The sequence below is a fragment of the Cebidichthys violaceus genome, unplaced genomic scaffold (genome assembly GCF_023349555.1).
Source record: "Cebidichthys violaceus isolate CVI_PGR_0920_01 unplaced genomic scaffold, fCebVio1.0.p SCAF_10, whole genome shotgun sequence".
Taxonomy (NCBI): Eukaryota; Metazoa; Chordata; class Actinopteri; order Perciformes; family Stichaeidae; genus Cebidichthys; species Cebidichthys violaceus.
Window position 1 is genome coordinate 65001 of NW_027176263.1, and position 22500 is coordinate 87500.

General features: G+C 42.7%; 1 protein-coding gene across 1 annotated transcript in view; it reads right to left on the reverse strand.

The window, feature by feature from the left end:
- Nucleotides 1–17391: 17391 nt before the first annotated feature.
- The window catches only part of srbd1 (S1 RNA binding domain 1), a 45489-nt gene continuing 40380 nt past the window's right edge, over nt 17392–22500 (reverse strand). Inside the window, exons 20-21 of the mRNA XM_068718920.1 lie at nt 20789–20973; nt 17392–18559 (exon numbers count right to left, since the gene is read on the reverse strand). Of these exons, the coding sequence (XP_068575021.1) occupies nt 18267–18559; nt 20789–20973 (478 nt within the window). The 3' untranslated portion in view covers nt 17392–18266. The remainder of the gene's footprint in view (nt 18560–20788; nt 20974–22500) is intronic.

A 22500-nucleotide genomic window follows, 5' to 3' on the forward strand; every position in this document is an offset into this window, starting at 1 on the left:
CTTGTGCACTTTGATAAAAGCAACCACCCACCACAGATACGTGACATTAAATAACATAAAATAACATAATCCAAGTTATTCAATCCAAGTTATTCCCTGAAGCTCATTTGGGTTTGTAACAATGTATGTGATGTGTCACTCTCTCTGACTCCTGCCAATCTCTACACTAGTAGAGATTTTTTTTTTTTTTTAAATAAGTTTTATTGAAAACTACAAAACATCTTTTGTATGAGGCAGAAAAGAATAGATGGAAGATTACCCGAAAAGTATCACTTGGCATAAACTATGTTCTGTCACTACTACTTATGCCAGAATAGCAAAGCTCATTCGCTTCCTTCATATTTTTCTCTAAATGCTAATCTATGGACACACAGGATAACATTCAAACAGACTGTAGTTACAGACAGAGCATGTGTCTGGGCCTCAGAGTAGCTACATCTCATTCTCCACACGTGCATTTTTTTTATATCTTGATCCCCATCTCACCCCACTCATCTATGCAGCTCTATGCTGCAGACAATAAAAGACGGAAGGAGGTGGAAGGATGGAGAGGAGGATGCCACTCTCCTGTGAAAATAAACATGTGAAACAAACACCCAGTGTGCGGCGGTCGGGTTTCGCTGCTGTGACGACAATGAGCATGAGGCAGAGGGCCATCGTAACTGGAGCCTGGATAAAATACTGTAACGGGATGGCTCGGGACACACACACACACACACACACACACACACACACACACACACACACACACACACACACACACACACACACACACACACACACACACACACACACACAGGCGATTCCTTTTAAAACTGTGTTAAGTCCTTCTCAATGTGTGTTGGGGTGCAGAGGACAACACACAAACGATCAGAAACAATAAATACAGAAGCATAAGCATAGATGCGTGAACAGTACATGCAAATACACAAAGAATCAGCACAGGCCAGGGTAATTTGACACCTTATGGGATAACCACCCATATGCGCAGGAAAGTGTATACTGTCAACACAGTTCTGGGGACAGAAAATACCCCCGAACCTCTAAAATTCTTAGATGTCCACTACCTACCAGAAAGTGGTAAAGTGTGCTATTTCTCTACAATGTACGCACTTTTAAACAGCTTCTAGGTTTAACTATAATAAACTCTAGTTTGTATACTGACTCCCTCCATCGGGTTCAAAAGAAACAAGTCGCAGAAAAGCTTCCCACAACAACAAAAAAGTCAGTTAAAGAGAAAAAAAATGAGGAGGAATGTGAAAATGTGACACAAATCTAAACATGATAGCGGATGTGATATCGAGTATCAGTACGGTGTGAGTGAAAAAACATTACTGTGTCCCTCTCAGTATTTCCCTCTCGCACTCGTCTTCTCTGTCTCACCTGAGCTGCAGGTCCTGGGAACAACACGCTTACTCCTGCGCTGAGTGACAGCTCATGGCCCCGAGGCAGCCGGCTCCGCCTCCAGGTGAGGTCTGAGCGTCTCAAGTTTCCATTTCAACTACCCCCCCCCCCCCCCCCCCCCCCCCCCCCTCCCCCCCCCTTATTCATCTCCTGCCTCACAACACTGCACATGCACATAAATGCAAAGTGTGCATAAGTGATATGCAAACACCTGCAAAAACAAAAAACGGCAGAAAATCACAGAACAGTGACTCAAACACATTCACACACACAAAGAGACGTGCGCACTTTTAGTGTATTAAAATGGTGTACACACAGACACACAATCACGCACACACACAGTGACATAGCCAGGCTCAAAGTTGAGAGGCCATGATCTTGTGTGTGTGTGTGTGTGTGTGTGTGTGTGTGTGTGTGTGTGTGTGTGTGTGTTCACAGAGCCTGAGGTAGTGAGGGTTTCTATTGCAGTGAAGCTTCCTTTCCCAGGTGAAAAAGCCAAGCAGAGAGAGGCAGTGTAAAATCTCACAGCCTCAGGTAGCAACAAAACCAGTCGTACTTCCTCCTGCCTCCACTAGTACACCCCCACCTGTCAATAAATCACAAGAATAAGGCAGGACTGTAATTATCTGTCATGCACCCGGGTTTATATCTCATTTGTATTGATAAAATGCAAGTAAGCGTTGTTCAGGAGTACTGAATGAGTTGTCAGTCTTGCACTACCACACATTAGATTGTGGGTATTAAACAACTAATTATGAAAACGTGAGTTAATGGTAGAAATCGGGTTGCTTGGAGGACTGCAGGAAGCCTTTAACTATTTTATTGGGACAGGTATTATTTGTTCGGTAGGCTCTTCAACAGATTCTTGCACTACAAACCTTTTGTATATGGGAAATCTCATTGCAGACTCCTTCCCGCAACTCTCTGAACCAACACACCTCCCACGTGGTGTTTGTTTCTGATTTTCAATCGTCAAAGGTATTTGCTGGAAATGTTGTCACACTTCTCCCAAAACAGCTTTTGAATGAACCTGTATCAATAAAAACAAAAACAGAAAAGAGAGAGAAATTGGATTGGGTGTACATGTGATCAAGAGTGTGCGGAGGGCTGTTTCTGTAGGGTAGGCTGGGGTGAGGGGGTGACTGTGTGTGTGTGTGTGTGTGTGTGTGTGTGTGTGTGTGTGTGGGGGGGGGTCCCTTTATTTCAGCCAATCAGTGAGTCTTGGCACTCTGGTAAATGTACAGCGCGGAGGCCGGAGGGACGAATAGAATGAGCTATGAGAAAATAAAACAAAAGGAGACAGGGATAATGTTCTCAGCCATTTAAATGAAAGTGCCAAAAATTTAGGTCTGAAAAATGTGTAAATTGAAACGGCTGTACTTCAAGCCATTCATTTCCTGCGGTATCTGGGTAAATATTATGAACTCTACTACAGAATACTGAGCACACTATCCATCATGACTCACACAAGCCAAACTTGAGCTCACTTTTACTCCACTACCAACATAATTACTTGGAGAATTATAGTCTATACAATTGACTGTGTGTGTGTGTGTGTGTGTGTGTGTGTGTGTGTGTGTGTGTTTCAGTGTCTGATGATGCCATTTCATCCCTAGTGAGTTCTAAGGAAGAGAAACATATTGCCTCAATCCAGGATGCTGAGCCACACAAACACATGTTAATGAAGCTCGGCATGTGTTGAATGATAATTTAAGTTCCTCTATCCCCTGTGTTTGTCACATTATTATTTTTTTTAATAACCAGCCTAACTAGTTTGGCTTGACAGAAATGACTAATTTACATTTATATATATATATATATATATATATATATATATATATATATATATATATATATATATTCTTTTCCTGATGCACCTGTGGGTATATGGGTACCAAAAGGCGGTGATAGTTTTGTGTGTCGTTTGTAACACGTTTATTCTGTACACATGTTGTGGATGTCATGTGCATTGGAACACAGCTATATTAATTGCCCATATTTTTTTCACCTCGTGCCAATGTACGCCATGCTCTCGGTTCCCCTCGCGTTGCGGCCAGTTTCATTATCTCATGTTGCCACTCGCTGTGTGCGTGTTTGTACATGAGACATGTCAGTCCGTTTGGAACGTTGAGTTATAACCTCTTTGCAGTGTCTTTATTTTGTCTATTCACACAAAGCTCAGCTTTCAGACTTCTCTTTCTGTCATCTATTCCACTGTGCCTAAGGTATACAGATTTAAGACTAGTTGCGTCCTGGAAATGTATCAAAAATGTAAAACAAACCTAAAACCTCACAAGTGTGGGAGCGGTGTGCTTTAATTACCCTCTATTACAGGATGATTACGGTTTGTTACACACAACTTGTATGTCATTCCTTTTGATAATAATAACATTGTACTCACCAAGTCAATTTCTGGGATCTGTACACATGTCAGCCATCGTTTGCAGCCTGTCTGAGTGAGCCAGTCATGTTTCTTGCTCCATTCGACTGCAGTCATCTGGCTGTGTTCCCAAATTTCAGCTATTACCTCGGTGAGCACAGTGTTATCATAGCGGTTAGGAACGAAGGCCAAAGCTACGAACGTCAGACAAAAAGTTCTGAAAAGTATTTTTGTGTGTATTTGTGTCAATGGCAAGCTGACACACAGAAAGAAGAAGAACCACCATTTAGCAAAACACCAACTTATGATGAAAGCAAAGATTTTTACCCTTAAAACACATTCAAGCCCAGTACTATTCCTACTGCCCACCACGGTCAGCCAGATATATGCAAAATGTCCTCATATACATACTAATATACACACACTTGCCTCAAGAAACCTTCAAACTGACTAAAGGTTTGATTCCACGCAACAACAAAGAGACACATGTTACTGCTACTGTTACTAAATAAGGGTGACAACCATCATAAATAAGAGAAGACTTGTGAACCGTCTCTGTCTCTCTGCAGGCCAGCACAATGATACACGAGGAGAAGGAACTGGGTGGATTTCTCTCCTCGCTCCAACGCCTCCAACGCTACCTGCCAGCTGGCCAGACAGAAGCAGAGACTTCTGGGATAGATTTATGTGTAGTAGTGGGTCTAAATTGGCCCCACATCAGGATGGCCTCTCACTAAAGTATTAATAATGATGGTTCCTGTTTGAGTGTGTGTGTGTGTGTGTGTGTGTGTGTGTGTGTAGGATTCTGGCAGCCTTTGCATGTCTGGCTTGCCCTCTCTAAGCTGTTCTCCGTCAGCAATACCACACAAGCACATATGCGCACACACACACACACACACACACACACACACACACACACACACACACACACACACACACACACACACACACACACACACACACACACACACACACACACAAAGAAGCACTTGCAAAGACACACATGCATGCATGCACACAGACACACACACATCACCTCCTCATCATCATCCCCACTTGGCTCTTGATGAACTGACCGCAACACAAAGAGGCTCAGGAGATAGAGCGTGATGACTAAAACTGCTTCTCATTCATCACTCTTTTCAACCCTCTCTCTCTCTCTCTCTCTCTCTCTCTCTCTCTCTCTCTCTCTCTCTCTCTCTCCTCTTTACTCACCCATCATAAATACCACTGGTGCGAGAAAATCTATTTCCCCCATGTCCTCATGCATGCACACTAAAATAGTCATTTCAATGCCTGTCTAAACAACCATTTTCATGTCTGAGGCGAGTCGGTTGATACTCTGCTGAAATGGACTCAGTATGCCCTGCCAGCCAGCGGCTTCTGAGCTGAAGTGCCAGTATTGAAAAAGTACACAAAGAGGTGTTTATCTGGTAGACGCTGGACAGTTTGAAGCACACTGACAACGTGCTTCCACTAGCAACAGGCTTGTAAGGCTTTTTTTTTTTTTTTAAAACCACAGCTAACCCAGACAAGTACAAAACTGTCCTGCTGACAAGGATTCGACTACAGTTACACATCACGGGGACTTAAAGGCCACATCCTTTATTATCATATTCACATGTGAACATAACGACTTTACAGGAAAAGAGATAAAGAGGATTTTATAACACTGTACGATGAGCAGTGATTGCTTTTAGTGAGGCCAAATTAATTCAAATTGAATATAAAGCACTTTTGCAGAACCGTGGTAATGTTCAAAGTTGTGTTTGAGGTCAGATGTCTGCAAGTTGTGTTGGCAGTTAACCAAACAATTATGAAAACGTTTTCTTTTCACTTGCTCGGTATAGAAGTGCCATACACGTCACTGTGTTTTGAAACCTGCTTTTTGACTAGTCAAGTGATTGCCTATGAGAGTTCCCTCTCCTGTTGTCTCTTCATTAATTCCTATTTTCTCCTTTCCACTTCCCATTTCCCCGATTTTAGAGCCCCGCTCTTGCATATTTTCGTTCTACTGTATCATCACTTCACCTCCACATTGGTCATGCTATGCGGTTTTGCTCTCTGAACTACACCCAGCCGTCCACGGTAGCTGCCTGAGAGCTGTCACTGAGACAGTGAGAAAACCATTAACAACGGCTCACGATCTTCTACTGTAATCGCAGCCTGTTAGCTTTGGAAATGGTTTGCATAAGAACAGTCAGTTGCAAAAGGGGAACACGGTCCAAGACTTGATGGAAAAGGCTCGGATGTGAGATTCAGGCACCGTTTATGCAAATAGTTCTGGAACCTGATTCAGGTTGTTTGAAGGTCCAGCAGAAATGGAAAACAAGGATGAAACAAGGATGCAAACACTGTCTCACATCTACTGTATTGAAACTATAGGAAACTCTGACTTGTGGTGCGTCTACAGTATGCACACCGAAATGCAATTTGATATAGCTTGTGTGCAAACACATACACGTATACATAACGCACTTACTGTGAAATACTGTCAAAGAATATCAGAGCAAACCTGAAGAAAGCAAGAGTGGACTGATCATTACAGACAAGCGTGCACGCTCACACACACACACACACACACACACACACACACACACATAGTAACTCTAGCGGTTTTCCAGCGGAGTAGAAATATCATTATACCGTTAACTGTACGTTACAAATGGGCTGCCAACTGTCTCTGGAGTACCACATGACCAGCGTCGCCTACTACCATTGGCTGGCTGGCAGAACGGCGAGAGTATCGGGTTAGCGATTGATTGGGTGACGTGTGGTGGAACAGATGGAAGAGAGAGGAAGTGTATCCCCAGGAAACCACACCAAACCATTGGGTTTTTCCACAGGCAGGTGAGGTGGACACACACACACACACACACACACACACACACACACACACACTCTAACAAGACAATTCCTGAACCTACACTTTTCTCTCTCTCTCTCTCTCTCTCTCTCTCTCTCTCTCTCTCTCTCTCTCTCTCTCTGGCTCACTTTCCAGCCCTCACAGGCTATTTGGCTCGGCATAGATCTTCATTATGTTTAATTACCTTCTCATGTTTCACTGGAATGAATGCACATGTGAGTTACTTTGGGGGGGGGGGCGTTCTTTCCCTTTCCTGATTCTGAAGCCATTTTTGATCTGCCTAAGAGGTGCAATAAATCAATAAAAGACAAAAAGCAGAACTGACGTACATTTCCATTGCAAAATGTATGTTGGAAGTAAACTGAAAAATCAGACTAAGTTACACAATATTCATGTTGTTCCTGGCTGACCATAGAAAAGGAGGCTGGTGATGTTGAACCCCAGGTTTCAATGAGCGAGAAATTTGTTCAGGAGAACGCAAAAAATACTTACAAGAAAATGTAACTTTGATATCTATAAGCAAGGATAAACATCCTGAGCTGTAAAGTAGCAAATCTACCGAGGAGACAGATTTTCTAAAATAATTTAACTTGACACCTGATATTGCGGTTAAACGTGTTTGTCTCACGACATGGCTGCATGCACAGATTTTTTGCAAAAAAGTACCAAAAGTTACTTTTAAAAGGGAAATATAAGTTTAAATTGATTTCAACTGGATTTCTGATGTTTCCAAAGATGTATGTTTGCTTGTGGTTATTCAGTTAGGATTGTAATCATCTCGTCCTTTACACTCTCCCTCTGATTCAAAAACACTTCAAGAGAAAGTTGAGATGGATAATTGTCTAGAGGAATTTGATACCGTCAACAGACATGCACGCTGACAGTGTCAGAATAATGGATATACTCTCCGTGCTGCCTCCTCATAAAAAAACATGAGGCAAGACAATAAAACTGCGCGTACGTTTTGAAGGCCATCCGGTATCTGGAGCAACTTTACGCGTGCTGCAAATTGCAGAACATCAAAGACAAGCATGTATTTTTTTGGTCAATTGATCAACCCCAGTAGATATAAGACTTCCAGTACGAATGATTGAAAGGAAGTTGACTGCAAAATGACTGAAAAAGAACAGAAGTGTTCGGCAAATTGGTTGCTGGTTGAAAACACATGGGCAATCATGATATTGTATGACAAAAGACAAGGCAGGTTCAAGGATTTACAGGATTAGTGTTTGGAAATTACAAATGGATGGATCGCCTCATTGTAAGGCACTGGTACTACTGACATAAACAAATCAACTCCTATCTTTTAAGGGCATTTAAGAGAAAGGAAAAGCATATTTTAACTGAACAAATGTCCTCTACCTACTGTGAATATTAAGTGTTGTTTTTTTTCCAGTAAAGAGATTTTGAACACTATGAGTGCTGAGAACTCACTTGACTAACAATAGAGTTTTAGTTCATAGTACATTACACAAGCCAAATGGCTAGACAGTGTTCGCCCTGTGTACAAATGTATCATATTCTAGGACACGCCTGATTTGGATACACTGCGGGAGGCAGAAGAATTGCTCAAGAAGATGGCAGGACACTGATTTTATTTACCAGGAGCAATCTGAGCCGGGGCGTCTGAAAATAGTCTCATCTCATTCCTACTCTGTGAACTATATAGTATACATTTCAATATTTACTTGAAGGGAAAAAAAAGCTTTTAAAAGAAAACCCATCTGCATGGCACTCCTCTCTGGGTTCATTCAACAACACTATTTTTCCTGGAGGAAAATAAATTGTTCAATGTTTCTCCACCAGTACACGGGAACCCAAACGGGGGGGGGGGAATAAACAAAAGCAACTGGAAATAGCCTCAGGGGCAAACAGCTAAACCAACTCTTTGTGGAATATTCTTTTTGCTGGTGCCTCTCTAGTTCTCTGACTGGTGGGAGGTCGGCTCAGCCACTCTCTAAAAATAGGTAACTGAATTGGTCCTTTTTGGGAAGCCTGTCACTTCCTGGGTAGTGCCACATATAATTGCAATATAATATTCTTCCTTGCAAGTTGATTTTTGGAATACTACCATTTTACCTTTAAATGTACAATCACCAAGTTGTATTTTATTTCATTGCTATTTTCCCCCTTTTTCACTGCATTGCGTGACACTTCTTCCAAAATAACCATCATGCAGACCAGCTGCTTCGTTTCACCCGCTACAGAGGAGCTTCACTTGGATGCCATAATGTACCAGCACATAATTGCCCAGTCGCTAGTACAGCAACAATCATAGCCTCTCATCACCTTCCCAGTCACAAGCACTGCCAATAAGGGCACCTAGTCACACCTTTAGCACCTACTGCAAGGCGCTGAACCCTGGCGTCTGAGATGGGTGGCTTTATCCACTGCACCTCTGGGAGGTTCCTTCAGTCTGATACCAGCTACAAGTTGAACTTTAAAAAAAATCGTATTTATCAGATTGCTAAAATACGATACATTGCGAAATAGTCCTATAATACAATAGTTAATCTACTAGCATAGATAATGTATGCTGGGAGATTGCTAACACACCTTTGGTTCAGAGTGAACACACTGAACTACTGCTTTCTTCCCGCATGGTGAATGAAAATCGAATCACAAGAAAAAGCCTGTTAGCTGTTAGCGATAGCACTAAGTAATGTGCATTTTGGTGCCAAAATGTACCCCTCCTGCACCACTATTTCTGTGTGTGCTGCCCACGGTGTTGAATTCTGCTTTGCCACAGAAGACCTGTGGAGGTTTACAAAATGTCCCACGAAATGCCCTGCTGCTGCGGGCGCTCCAAATATCGCTCACCAGATAACAATACGCATCTGCGCTGTCGGTGCACTTACAGCCTCTCAATCGGGGTAGTGTTTTGTCTCGTTCTGCAACATGGAGGGGGTGATTAAACGGGATGAAAACAGCTCATTTCATGGCACCTGGGCAGGTAAAAAAAACAAAAAAAACACGGAAATCAATAATAGATTGGGAAAATAATGACAGAAGAGAATCTGTCCAATTGTTTCTTAAGGAAGCAGCAGTTTGACTCAACACCCTCTTGTCAAAAAATCACAATGATTTGTTTTAAAATGTAAGATGAGGGAAAATGATTTACAAGATTACCTGGAGTTTCTCCAGCCAGCGAGGTGATGATGCTTTGCTGCACTGCAAGTGTGAAAGAGAAGGTTTTTAAGCATCCTTTGAGGAACACAATGACTCCTTACTGTACGTCTTCAAGTTACTAGTTTCCTTGGAGAGTAGGACCAGATGGGCAGCATTATGATCTTGATCATCAAGGGGTGATTTGACGTTTAATAAACGTCAATACAAGCTGCACTGCATTTGCTATTTGCTGTGTAAATGTTGTACGAGTGGTGCCTGTTGTGGACCTTGTGAATGGAAACATGGAAATGGAAGTTCGCTGTTATTCTAATGGGGAAACATACCAACAAATTCTTGTTTTCCTTTCAACGCAAATGTAATGGTAATGTGCATTTAATAAAACTGCGCTGCAGGGTTTAAATAAACTAATTACAGAAGGTGTGAAAAAGCCCATGATTTGCCATTAATTAGACTTTAGAGCCTTCCTAAAGTGTTTAGTTCCTCTTACAGGTGCATTAAAAATATAGCTACAGGGAATTTACAAAATCTCTTTCCCTGCGTTTATTATCTGTGCTCCCTAAAAGGTGCACCACACCCTAAAGATTTTGACTCCAGGTTAAATCCATGTTCAGGAAGCACTACTTTGGTAGCCAAATCCATGTGTAATCTGTGTCGGGGAAATTGGTCCCGTGTGTGTTATACTGACAGAACTATTAGGCCTCAGTATTAATGGCTTGCTGAAACACACAGCTAAACAAACAACTGCCACAGCGAGCTTACCCTGCCTTTGCCCTGAGGGGTCTACACAGTGTTGGCCTCGAATATAGAACTAATACAAATACTGCTAATAAGGTTGAAAATAAAAACAAATGTCTAAGATCCACGAGTAAAATAAACTGTAGGTCTTAATCTAATGGTTTGTGACACGGCCTCTTAAATTGATAACATCAGAATACTGAAGATACAGTAATCTAAGACCAACTGAAGCTTAACAGGAATAACATCATTCACCAGCCCTGGTTAAGGGTCAATGGGTGTATCATAAAGACATTTGAATATATCAAATAAACACATGAGTGACTAAAGATACGTTCTATGTAATTAGCTGAAAGTGTAACAACCTGTAGCTATTCCATTCATATAAAGGACTAATTAATACTACAGATGTGATGGCACTTGCTCTGTATGATGGATACATAAGGCCAACAATTAAGAGGGCCGCCCCACTGCAGTCTGTTTGTGTTGCTTCAATGACATCCGTCCACTGTCAAAGAGGAGCTAGCGAGACGTCACTCTCCTCTAGATTTCCATCCATCTTTGGTGGATATCAAGTTCAGTGGATCTGAACATTTTCTGGGGAACCAGCTCTGTCACCAGCTGTTGAGTTACATAACTGGAGATCATACGCTTGTTTTGAGAGAATGTTGCTGGACACCCTCAGAGGAGTCGAAAATGAATGCAGCGCACAATATCACATTATCCTAGCGACTAGATCATCGGTAATTGTAATACTGAAAACGTAGCAGTGAGCTCCAAAACATGGCTGTCAGGAAAATAATCATTTTTCAATCCAGCTTCCCACAAAAGAGGAAACGAATAATCATAAACCAGAAGAATATTCCAAAACATAACGGTTGTCCAAGTGAATTCCCCCTAAGCTCCAGCTTCCTTCCTCCCCCTGACACAAGGTTGCTATGGTCTCAGACCGGGTTCCCTGTGGGATGAACATGAGATATGCTGATGAGATACGCTCATACACTCTCTGTATATATGTGTGTCAGTGGGGGGGGGGATGGAGGGCGTGTGCCTGGCCTCTGTGTTTATGTGACTGTGTATGCTATTAGTGCCTGTGTGTGTGTGTGTGTGTGAGAGAGATTCACGTCAGTGTTCCATATTGGATGTGAATAAAGGCTTTGCCTATAGTAGATCCCCAGAGGTGGCGGCCAAACCCAAACATTCAGCTGTCAATCACAGTGAGCCACCAAACACGGTCACGACCCGGGAACAGGAAGAGGCCCCGTTGTCCCTCAACGGACCTTATTGTGCTACTCTGGAGGGAGCCGTGTATATGGAGATGTATCTGTGTGTTTAACTTACCATTCAGTATAGTTGTGGCCGTTCAACATAAGTGGTGCATCCGACTTCTATGACAACCTTCAACCCACTGCTAAAAAGGGATGAATGTGTTTCTGTAGAATGTGCTCAAAACTCTCCCACTTTACACGATGTTATTGGTGGAATAGCACACTTATTGAAACGGCATATGAATCAACCACGCCTGTCACGATCAGAGAGAAGTAAATATTCCTGCTGGTATTCTTTGATCTTCTGTTAAGTAAGGATGCGTCCGATAAGCGGCGTCAGCATCGGCCCCGACACTGACCTCATCGAGCAGATCGGGTATCGGCCGTGATGTAAGCGACCCGCATTACATAGCCTCCGCCATCAGTTCTATTCAATTCATTCAGGCTTTCTAGCGCCACTTCTAGCGCCACAAAAATTCCTGGCTCAATGTTGCCTTACATAAAAGAAGCAAAAATTCGTAATTGCTGTGACCACGTACACACACACACACACACACACACACACACACACACACAAATTTCAACGTCTTAGGGCGAAAACTGTGGCCGCCAAAAAGAGAGGACATTTTTGTCAAACCGACCAACCGTCAGAGCTGCTGGTCGGAGGTGAAAACTAGTCCCATGATTTTCACGCAGTGAAGTATGAAGATTTAAATTTTTTGAAAAACAGCACTGGAATTGTAACGAGAGTCAGCATCGACAGAAACAGTGACTAAAGGTGTGTGGAGAGAAAAAAAAAAGTTGGATTGGTACGTCTGGGTCCACGTTTAAGGATTCAAGGGTAGATCCACACAAGCTCATCTAGATACATATGGGGGGGGAAAGTATATTGTTTTGACCTCAATAATTCTTTTATGCATTAATGAAACTTAAAGCAATGCTCAAATATAATAGAGAATGTATGGACCATAAAGAAAACAAGGAGAATGAAATCAGCTCTTCCACATAAAGGATGGCTTCAGTGAGTGTGTGTAAAGTAAATGGTGTGGCTGATGCCACTAAAGTAGGTCAGCAAAATCTACAAAACAAAACTGTCTCCTTCTCTCTCTCTTCACCATGTTGACACTGGCATACCTGGCAACTGGAACGCTAATCTTCATTTCCTGTTGCAGTCTCACTCTCTCTCTGGATTCATCCATTATTTTGTTCTCTTTTTTTTCCTTTGCTGTCTGTGTCTACTGTGTGTAAAAGACAAAGTTAATCAACATATTAGTTCCTATGTGTGAGAGTGTGGAGGAAGGCTGGTGGACACCTGGCACCTATGACAATATTTACCCAGGCAGCAATCACTGCAAAGGGGCCATTTCTCTTGACATAGCCCGTCCTCTGGTTCCCTAGCCCTTGCTTTTCCACTCCACATCCAAGAAGACTTAATACTGATTAATACAAACACACTGTCTTAATGCATTACCCACTTTGTGGAGATAAGCGGCAAAGCTGCCGGAGACTGGGGATTTGTGAGTGACGTAGTAGTTCCAGAAAGACCTGGAGGAAAGAGAGGCAAGAGGAAAGGACACACGCAGCGGAGATGCTTTAAAGGAAAGGAGCTACGTCTTCCTACAAGTATACATTTTGGGGGAGCCTCCATAAGCTCTATTGGTGAGGTGTGATGCTACATCATCTTCCCTCAGGACACCTGTATTGTTACAGTGCGTGTTGTGTGCTTCGAGAGCTTATGCCGTGGGATATGTAAATATTATGGCGCTCATGTATTTTGCTTAGTTAAAAGGTTTTTTATATAATTACACAGCGCATCCGACTTTTTCCTGCAAAAGGCTAATTGAATGAGTAATAAGGACAATTTTTCTTCTCCGTCAGTATTTGTGTCAGTGGCTTCTAAGTGAGTGTCGGCGTCTTTGAGTGTCCCGGTGTGTGATGAAGTATGTGAAAGGTTGACGGAGGGAGTGTGAGAAAGGGAACAGGCGGAGGGACAAAAACACATGTACTGTGCGTTTGTCTCTGAGCCAGTGAATGAAATATACGGGCTGAAGAGAGAGAGAGAGAGTGTGTGTGTGTGTGTGTGTGTGTGTGTGTGTGTGTGTGTGTCCTGGCACGTGTGAGGTGGTGTGTGGGCGTCGAGAGGGAAAGCTCATAAAACCCATGATCACACTGATGAGGTCACAGGGAGTGAAACCGGAGAAAGCCTTTCATTTCCTGTCTCATTCCATCCTTCTCTCTCTCCTACCTCCATTCATCCATCTCTCCTCCACCCTCTCTGCCGATACTTCACTTCTGTTTTTCACCACCGGTGCCAAAGGCCAAAAGCCTTTCTCACTCTCTGCTTATCTGGAATTCTTCAGTGTCACCCAACACTGGAAAATAAGAATATGAGAGAGTGTTATTTTTGAAAGTGACTGATGTTTGCGTTCAGCTCAACACACATTCTTGGTTCTCACATTATTCCCTCTTATTTTTACCACTAGTGTGCTCACACATGTAGCGCTAGTGTCATAATGTGAACGCCATACTGTCATTCTTTAACATACAGAAGCAAGTCAACAAACTACAACATTTATTAATCCTCCACTTATTTTCGTGATTAATTATATCCATCTTTATCTATAAAATGTCAGAAGATATTCAAAAATACTCATCGCAGAATTCCAAAAACCCACAGTGACATCTTCAAATGCCTCAATCAAACAGTCCGATACCTAAGGATAGTCAGCTTGCAATCATAAAAGACACAGAAAAGCAGACAATCCTCACAAATGATAAGTTTGAACCGGGTAATGTTTGGCAACTTGGCTTGGAAAAAAAAAAAAAAAAGAACACAACTATTAATCGATTATCAAAATAGCTGCAGATTATTATACTGTTGAATTGTTGCAGCTACTTCTCCTTTCTTCTTTTCTTTTGCAGTTAAAGCTAGTGTTGCTAATCTTCAGAAACCAACAAGAGCAACACAAGCTCCAAAAGTCGCCAAATCTAGCGAAAAGTTGCCAAGTCGGCAACACTGACAGCCCGTCCCTTCAGGCCTCTCTCAAAAGCTATACTACCCAAAAATGATTATAATGAAAGTAAACGGATGTTTGAAATACAGACTCCAAGTTTAACAAATGCATTATTTAAGAATTGTTCATTTGATTGTGACAATGCAGCCGCCTGCAAAACTTTCAGAGATTGAAAGATAAAGCTAAAGACTATTAAAGACATAGACATGTATTTTTAGGTTGATCTGCATTGACGAACACTGGAAATACAGTCAACAGTTACAGAAATGTGTTAGAAGTTACAGTGAACAGTTACAGTCAACAGAGAGCCGGCTGCAGCTCGCTGTTCTGCAAGGAAGCTACAGGGAGGAAAGTGAAATGTCGATATGAGTCCGTCACCAGCTGTCGTAAGTCAACATGCGAGTACAATCTTTGATGTTACCGTCAGTACAAACCACAGAGAATCGTTTTTCTAAAAAAAAAACAAACAGGGAGAGACTGTATCGACGTCGGTGGTTCCACCGCTAACCTGCAGTGATGTTCTGCTGGAAGGAGAAACCAGCACAAACCATTGCAATCACAGCGAGGCGATCATAGTCATGGAACAACACGGAGGAAAGTGTGAACAGCACAAGCACCTGAGGAATGGACACTGTGGCGAGAGATGTACAGTAATATACTGGAAATTGAACACGTTTTGGGTTTTTTTGCAACCAGTGAACGGAAATGACCATATTTGGAATGCGGAGGAGAGATGTAGAGTCACCGGCTCTTGTAGTGGTAGCAGCCTGTCAATCACGCCCCGCATTATGGTCTACGTTACTCTAAATGTGACCATCATTTTTTAATTGAGCATCATGCTGTATTGAAGAAGACTTTAAACTAGAGATTGAGACCATAAACCCATGTTTACAACGTTGACTGAGCTAATAACTCAAGTGAGAAGTAGAGTCTTTTTCTCTTCTTGCAAGTTAAATGCAAGTTTAGGCACATCTGCTACAGACATACAGTATATTACTCAAAGTCAGACAATAGAATGCTGTGTATCACGAATGTCCACTGTATTGTATGCACTGCTTTAGGAAAAACATGGCCGACACAACTTTTGTTTTCTTTGCTACGTGTGCTCCAGTATTCACATCCCTCCTCGGATGTGTAAAAGCGTAGCTGTGGTAGACAGAACTTTTAAAACAGATTACCACTGCTCTCTCATTTGTTATTGTTTATTTTCTGTTACACCAATTCCAGGAAAAACTTTTTTCACTTTTTACAGCAGATAGCAAAAATAATCAATATGGTGTTTGCCTGTGCACCACTGACTTGTGCTATTGCTTGTTACAGTAATAGGCGCTGCAGCCTTCAGGGATTGTTCGGTGCTTTATGGGGGAGAAATCAGAGATCGACAAAGGCGGCTATATTCTCTACACAATGTTGGCTTAGCAGGATGCATTTACTAGCTGTGAGAACCATTCTCTCTGCTACTGTGTCAAGAAAGTTAAATTACGTTGTATCCACCTGTGTCTCTGTGGCCGGAGCTCCGACATAAGATGAGGAAAGAGAGCCCCGCATAGGCACTTGGGACACTTTTCTCTCTTTAACTTGACTTTTAAATGCCGAGCACTTTCGAAACAACAAATAGCTTGCCATCAATTTACTTCACGTTTCACCAAAACGTCAAAGGCACACTTGAGCTCGCTCCATAACACAACAGCTGTGAACCGGTGCAGCTGCGGATAACGGGGAACTACACGACTCCTCCCGCAGTCACTCTTCTTCTTATCGCGGCCTCATTACCGGTCAGTGTCTGACGAAAACTCCAAGGGGGCAGCGGTAGCTGGCTGCCAGATTGCCTGTCCCGTCTGTGTGCTCACGTTTTAGCAGAGGGAGGAAAATTAAAGGCGGGAAAAGCAGGAAGGTTGCTGAGGGAAAGCTGTGTCTTCTTGTACGAATACATGTGTTCCCCAAGACTAAAACACTGAAGACTGTGTCAAGCTACAGTACATGGGACCAGAAGAAACGCAAGACAACGAAATGACATGTGGAGTTAACGTCAAATTAAATAAGCCACCTTGATTAGGAAATGGAATCCTTGTTGAAAAACGAGTGTGCAAAGAAAGAATAGAATGCAGTATGTGAAACTAGTCTGTAGTTCTCTCAGATCATCACTGAGCAAACTGCCACTTCTGATTAACCTTGATCGAACTTCTCTTTGTGTTTGTGTGTCTAGAATATATTCCATTTGTTCCCCAAAGGGGAGACAGTGAAGCAGCGGCACTAACAGTGATTAGGTATTCGGCATTCAGTATAGAGTTCAGCACAAGGGACCTCAGGCTTTCTCAGAACCATATTTGACGTATTTTTTTTTTATTTATTCCAGTTTCATAAAAACAAACAAATTAGATAATGTGGATGGGGAGTCTGGGATTAATTTTGAAGCAGCTGATTAGTGTGTGTTTGTGTGTGTGTGTCCTGGGATAATTGTGTCTGGGACCAAGCCTAAAAAGCCTTTAGGCTTTACTGCAGTCTGGGAGATAGAAACACTCCCCTCCTCCTCCTCCTCCTCCTCCTCCTCCTCTGCCCATCCCCCCTTCATCCCGCTCATTCTGTCTTCTCACATTTTCCTGTTCTCTGAAAGAAAAACTTGTTTTTTAAACTGGCGTCTTTCCTCTTTCCATCACTCAACACATCCGCTCTCCTCTACTTCTCCCACCTTCCTTTTCTCACCGCTTCACACCATCCTCCTACTTTTCAATTCTCCTCCACGCCGCTCCTCTCCGGTGTGACTCAGATCCCACTGCTGAGCGCACCGCTCGCTGAATCTGTCATTTTTGAGAAAATATACAGGAAGTACACGGGAAATATCTTTAATGTCAAAATCTCATCTGCAGATGAAGCCAGTCATTTTGACAGTTTGAAATCTGTTCAAGATTACATGTTCCTCAGTTGGTTTGTTCAAGTGTCCACCAACACTGTAAACAACGTCTGCTTTGAATAACAAGGATACAAACAAGTGTCTTTAGAAACTGTTCAGAGCAGTACCAAACAAAGCATTTCTTGAAGAGTTGAAGTATGTGAACAATAAGTGAATATTATTGAAGTAACTTTATATTCATAAAATATAAACAATGGCAGATGAAGTATGAGGCTGTCTACTGCTAAAGTGCAAATCATTCTTCTCGGCAGTGTCTGCAGGAAGGTGGACAAAAAGAGACATTTTTGCTCAAAAATAAAACATAGGAATGTTGTAAAATTGCAAGCCCCTGCAAATAATGTCGAAATTGGTTGAATGTGTGTTATTAAGATATTAAAGTGAAGGGCCATTCCTATAGATACACTTAACAGTGTGCCTGTTAAAATGACTTGTTCAGCTCTGCTTATCTGTTCATAAGAACAGTTCCTGTAAACACCATGAAATAATTTGCCTCTCAGTGTCTGTTTGTGTCATGAATCCAAACCAAATACAGAGTATTAATTATGGAAATGAAGTGACTCTATTGCAGGATCCTGATCAGGTCCAGCCCGATCCGTCCCCTCTGAGGGTCCACATTCAGAACCCGGACCTCCACCCGCTCCCCAGGTCCCAGCGCCAGGCTGCGGCGGCGCTGGCTCGCAGGCAGTTTGTCCAGGGTGATGTTGCTCTTGTGGATGAGGCCCGCGCGGCCGACACCGATATCTACAAAAGCCCCGAACAGAGTCGTGTTGTCCACCCGGCCGGTCAGCACCGCACCCACCCGCAGGTCGCTCATCGACACAATGCCCCGCTTAAAGTCCGCTTGCCCAAAATCTGAGGAGAGCAAAAAGAGATCAAGAGAAAAAAAAAAGGAAAAAAAAGTTAGGTGGCTAGATGGAAGTGAGGAAGACAGATCTATGACAAGTCAGGTATGGGAGGAAGCTAGCACAGATGCTTGGGAGGAAGAAACGGGGAAAAGGGGACGCAGGAAAGCGAGGGGGCGGGGCAGAAATGACAAACAGATATCACATTTCGAGCAGAAGCCCGATACTTGCGTCTGCATACTTCCACATTTCTCAGCAGCCTATGCTACCCCACTTTCCACTTGGCCTGTTCATGAGAGATCTTTTTCCTTTTCTGTATCATTAACACAAACAAGGGAGGCTCGCGCCCCAGGAAATAGTCCGGTCCAATTATCCTCCCCACAGCACTGATTTCATGTGGTAGCCTCGGCCCATCTGTTTACTCAGCTGAGCCACTGGCTAGGAGGCCAAGCGTAGTGTGCTGCAACCGAATAGGGCCAACCTGAGAATGAACCTTGAAGCTGCCTTCCTTCTTTTTAAGAAGTGAAGTTAGCCAGCAGGAACTGGGTATCCAGGCTTGACCTTCTTTTTTATCTCTAAGATGTATGGATGGTAATAAGGCAAATAAAGTTATTCTGTATTTAACTCACCAGTCTGGAAATCAGACAACAATTGTAAACATATTTTATAAACCCAGGTTCATTGAAGTTTGTACTTTGATCCTTATTCTACATAAGAACAACAGACCAAGTAGCCCTATGTTTCTTTATAAGGGAGGAGAAGACTTTCATTCTTAAAAGGTTTCCACAATCAGTGAATGTGGCACAAGTCAACATATAATGTAGGTATCCAGTGAATGAAGACTTAGCTTGATGCGCTGCTACACACTCAATAATAGCAATTATTAATAATGTTTCTCACTGAGTACCATCTTCAAAATACCAGCTTCAATAGCTTGTAGCGTTAATCAGAATTTAAAGCAAAGAGACTTATATTTCCTCTTTAGCACTAAATACTCTTTTTAAATCTAACATATATTCGATTTATTGACAATGCATGGGCATCAGTTAACTATCTTGATTTCATAGACCTTTTTTTTTTTTCAAAATAAAAGGAAAGAGAAATAAAAGAATTGAGTCTGAAATGTGACAGAAATTCTTCTAAAAATGAATTTGAGCTTCAGCCAAACAGCTGAAAACCGACGTATGTACGATATATTTATATGATAATGTGAGCCTGAACTCAAGAGTACGTGATTAGGAGAAAGAAGTCTTTGTGTGTAAAGATATTTTGTTTTACAGCACAGTCTGCTGGAGCCATCACAGCCTCTCAGAAACATACTACTTGTGTTGTTGGGCTACAGGGAGGAAGCCACAGCACTGTCAGATCCTATTAACTTACACTGCCAAGACATGCCTATTATAATAAAGGCAGAAGAAAAGACAGTGTGTGTTGTAACCAGCAAACCAGTCAAACAACTGGACAGTTCAGTAGGGACCAATAAAGGACATTAAGAAGGAAAGATGAGAGACTACAAGAAGTTACTGTGACTGCCAGGTTGCAGACATGTGCAGCCTATTCATTTTTTATAGGATTCAAAACAATGATAGTTTTGTGTTCAGTGCTTTATATGTAGTTAAAGCAGATGTGTGACCTCAGACCCATCTCATCACTTGGTCCTCTTACGGTGAGATGAACTGCTCTCGTTATCCACTGTTTATACCTTATGTTTGTACATGTTCTTTTCACGTGATTGTATTTGTGTATCCACTCACGCTCTACTAGTTACCTATTGGCCACCTTGTGGTTGTAACGTTTTCAATGTTTTCATTAAGAATACACATGGTTTGTCTTTGTCTTTTTGTTGGTTGGCTGTCTGAATGTTACCATACTGATAATTCTATTTCTTATGTAATCGGTCACTGTTGACAGACTGTCGGGACCCCCTTCGAAAACAAGATGGTGCATCTCAAATGGTTTTATTCTAATAATAAACACATTTTTACAACAAGGGGAAATACTACAAAATAAGAGATTAACTGTGGTTTTGCATATTTTGGATCCCTATAGGTCGATAAATGTGGTGTGTGCGTGTAAGCATTGTTGAATTTCTCTCTTAATCTGAAATATCAAACTATTACATTTTTTTTGTAAATGTTGAGTTCACATTTAAATTGAAATAACGCCGTTAACCAGGTGTTTTTCGCGAGAACATATTCCGGTCTTATTCCAGTGTGACTGTGAATAGCAGGAGTCTTACTTTGTCTTATGTCAAACCCAGGAGGCTGCGTGAGGCCGTCTATGATGAGTTTGAGGGTCTCGGGTATGGTGTCCAATGTCCTGGCCAGTTCCTCGACACTGCTGGTCCTGACCTTGCTATCCACGCACCGCTGCAGGCCTGCACTCCCGATCTGGTCTGCACTCCCACCCACGAGGGACAGAAACCTGGAAAGGAGTTGCGTACGTAAAAAAGTAAAAATATGAAAAACATAGCGCAGTGTGTGAAACTTAAACTACAAAACATACATAATAAACAAACTAGATTTGGGTATGCACACACGAGTTCATGACAGTGTCTGTAAATGCGAGTGGTCCTAGTTGGGCTAAAGCACATGCAGCACCTCCCTCACCGAGACCTGGGTCTACGAGGGATGGAGTAACGGAGCAGGAAAAGAGGAAGGGATGGGGGGGGGGGGGGAGTGACGACAGACCGGGAAGAATGATTAGGAAAAGAAAAGTATAACTGTCAGAAAGAAGAGAAACAAAAGATGAGAAAAGCAAAGACGTAGGAAGTAGGGAGCGAAAAGCTAACCTAATGCAGGTAAAGTGAGAGGGAGCTTGGTGGGGGGGGGGAGGGAGGGCGGGAGAGGTGTGGGAGTAATTACACACAAAGCCACGAGCTGCCGAGGCACAAATACACATTTATTTTACCCCCTATTAAATCAGGTAAATCCGCAGTGGGCTGTAAACACCCTGACACCTTGTCTCATGAAACTGCCTCCACTTTGCAAAGGTTGGACTGTTTGCCCATCTGTTCAGCGCCTGGAAAAATCTCCCTCTATCACTTTATTCTAGCAGGATGTCCCACCTCCAAAATGTCTAGACAGTCAGTCAGGTTGCACCATTTAAAACTCACTGAGCCCGAGATTTGAATCAAAACCAATTAGCTCGTCGACATTCTAAAAACGGACCTGGTAACAAGCTGGCACCAGAGCCAGAGTAGCAGAAACATGTGCGTGTCTTTGTGAGTGTTGTATATTGTATTTACAGTAAGCACTTTTCACAGCTAGCGATAGACATGAATGCATTCGCCGCTACGCATGTGTTCATGTGTGGACCGGCTGGGTAGCGTCCGTGATGGATGTTGCTCACTGGCAGCCTGACGCCTAACAGACTCTGCAGCTGTCCGTCCCCCGTCCCCCCATGATGGACAGAACAGGTGGACACACGCATATTAGAACACACACACACATACACACACACACACACACACATACATACACACACACACACACACACACACAAAGTTGATTCATACACAATGTTGTTCCGAAATGCTCATTTGGCAGCGGCAGAGACAGTGCGGATGTAACGGGACACGGCTTGTGTACAAACTATGTACGAGACAGCTGGGAGCGGAGAGGCCCCCGCCAGCTAAGTCACCGTCTACCGTCCAAAAGGGGAGACAAGAGGAATCAATCCCTCAACACCCACGAGCCAGATCGGTGCAAAATAGTAGCCGAAGTGTGTGCCAGAAATGGCTTAGTGGTGAGGAAACATCACCTTTGGACCGAAGTGGATGCCTGTCTGACACTCGGATCTTGTCTCCTGTGTCTCCCTGGGCGTCTTAACTTTCCGACCATATATCGCTTTACAGGCAAAGAAATACTTGTGTCTTGGTGGCCTGGTGGTCTAAGAAGCATACCACAGCCCCCGTGGTTTTTAATCCAGCAGGAGACCTTTGCTGCAGGT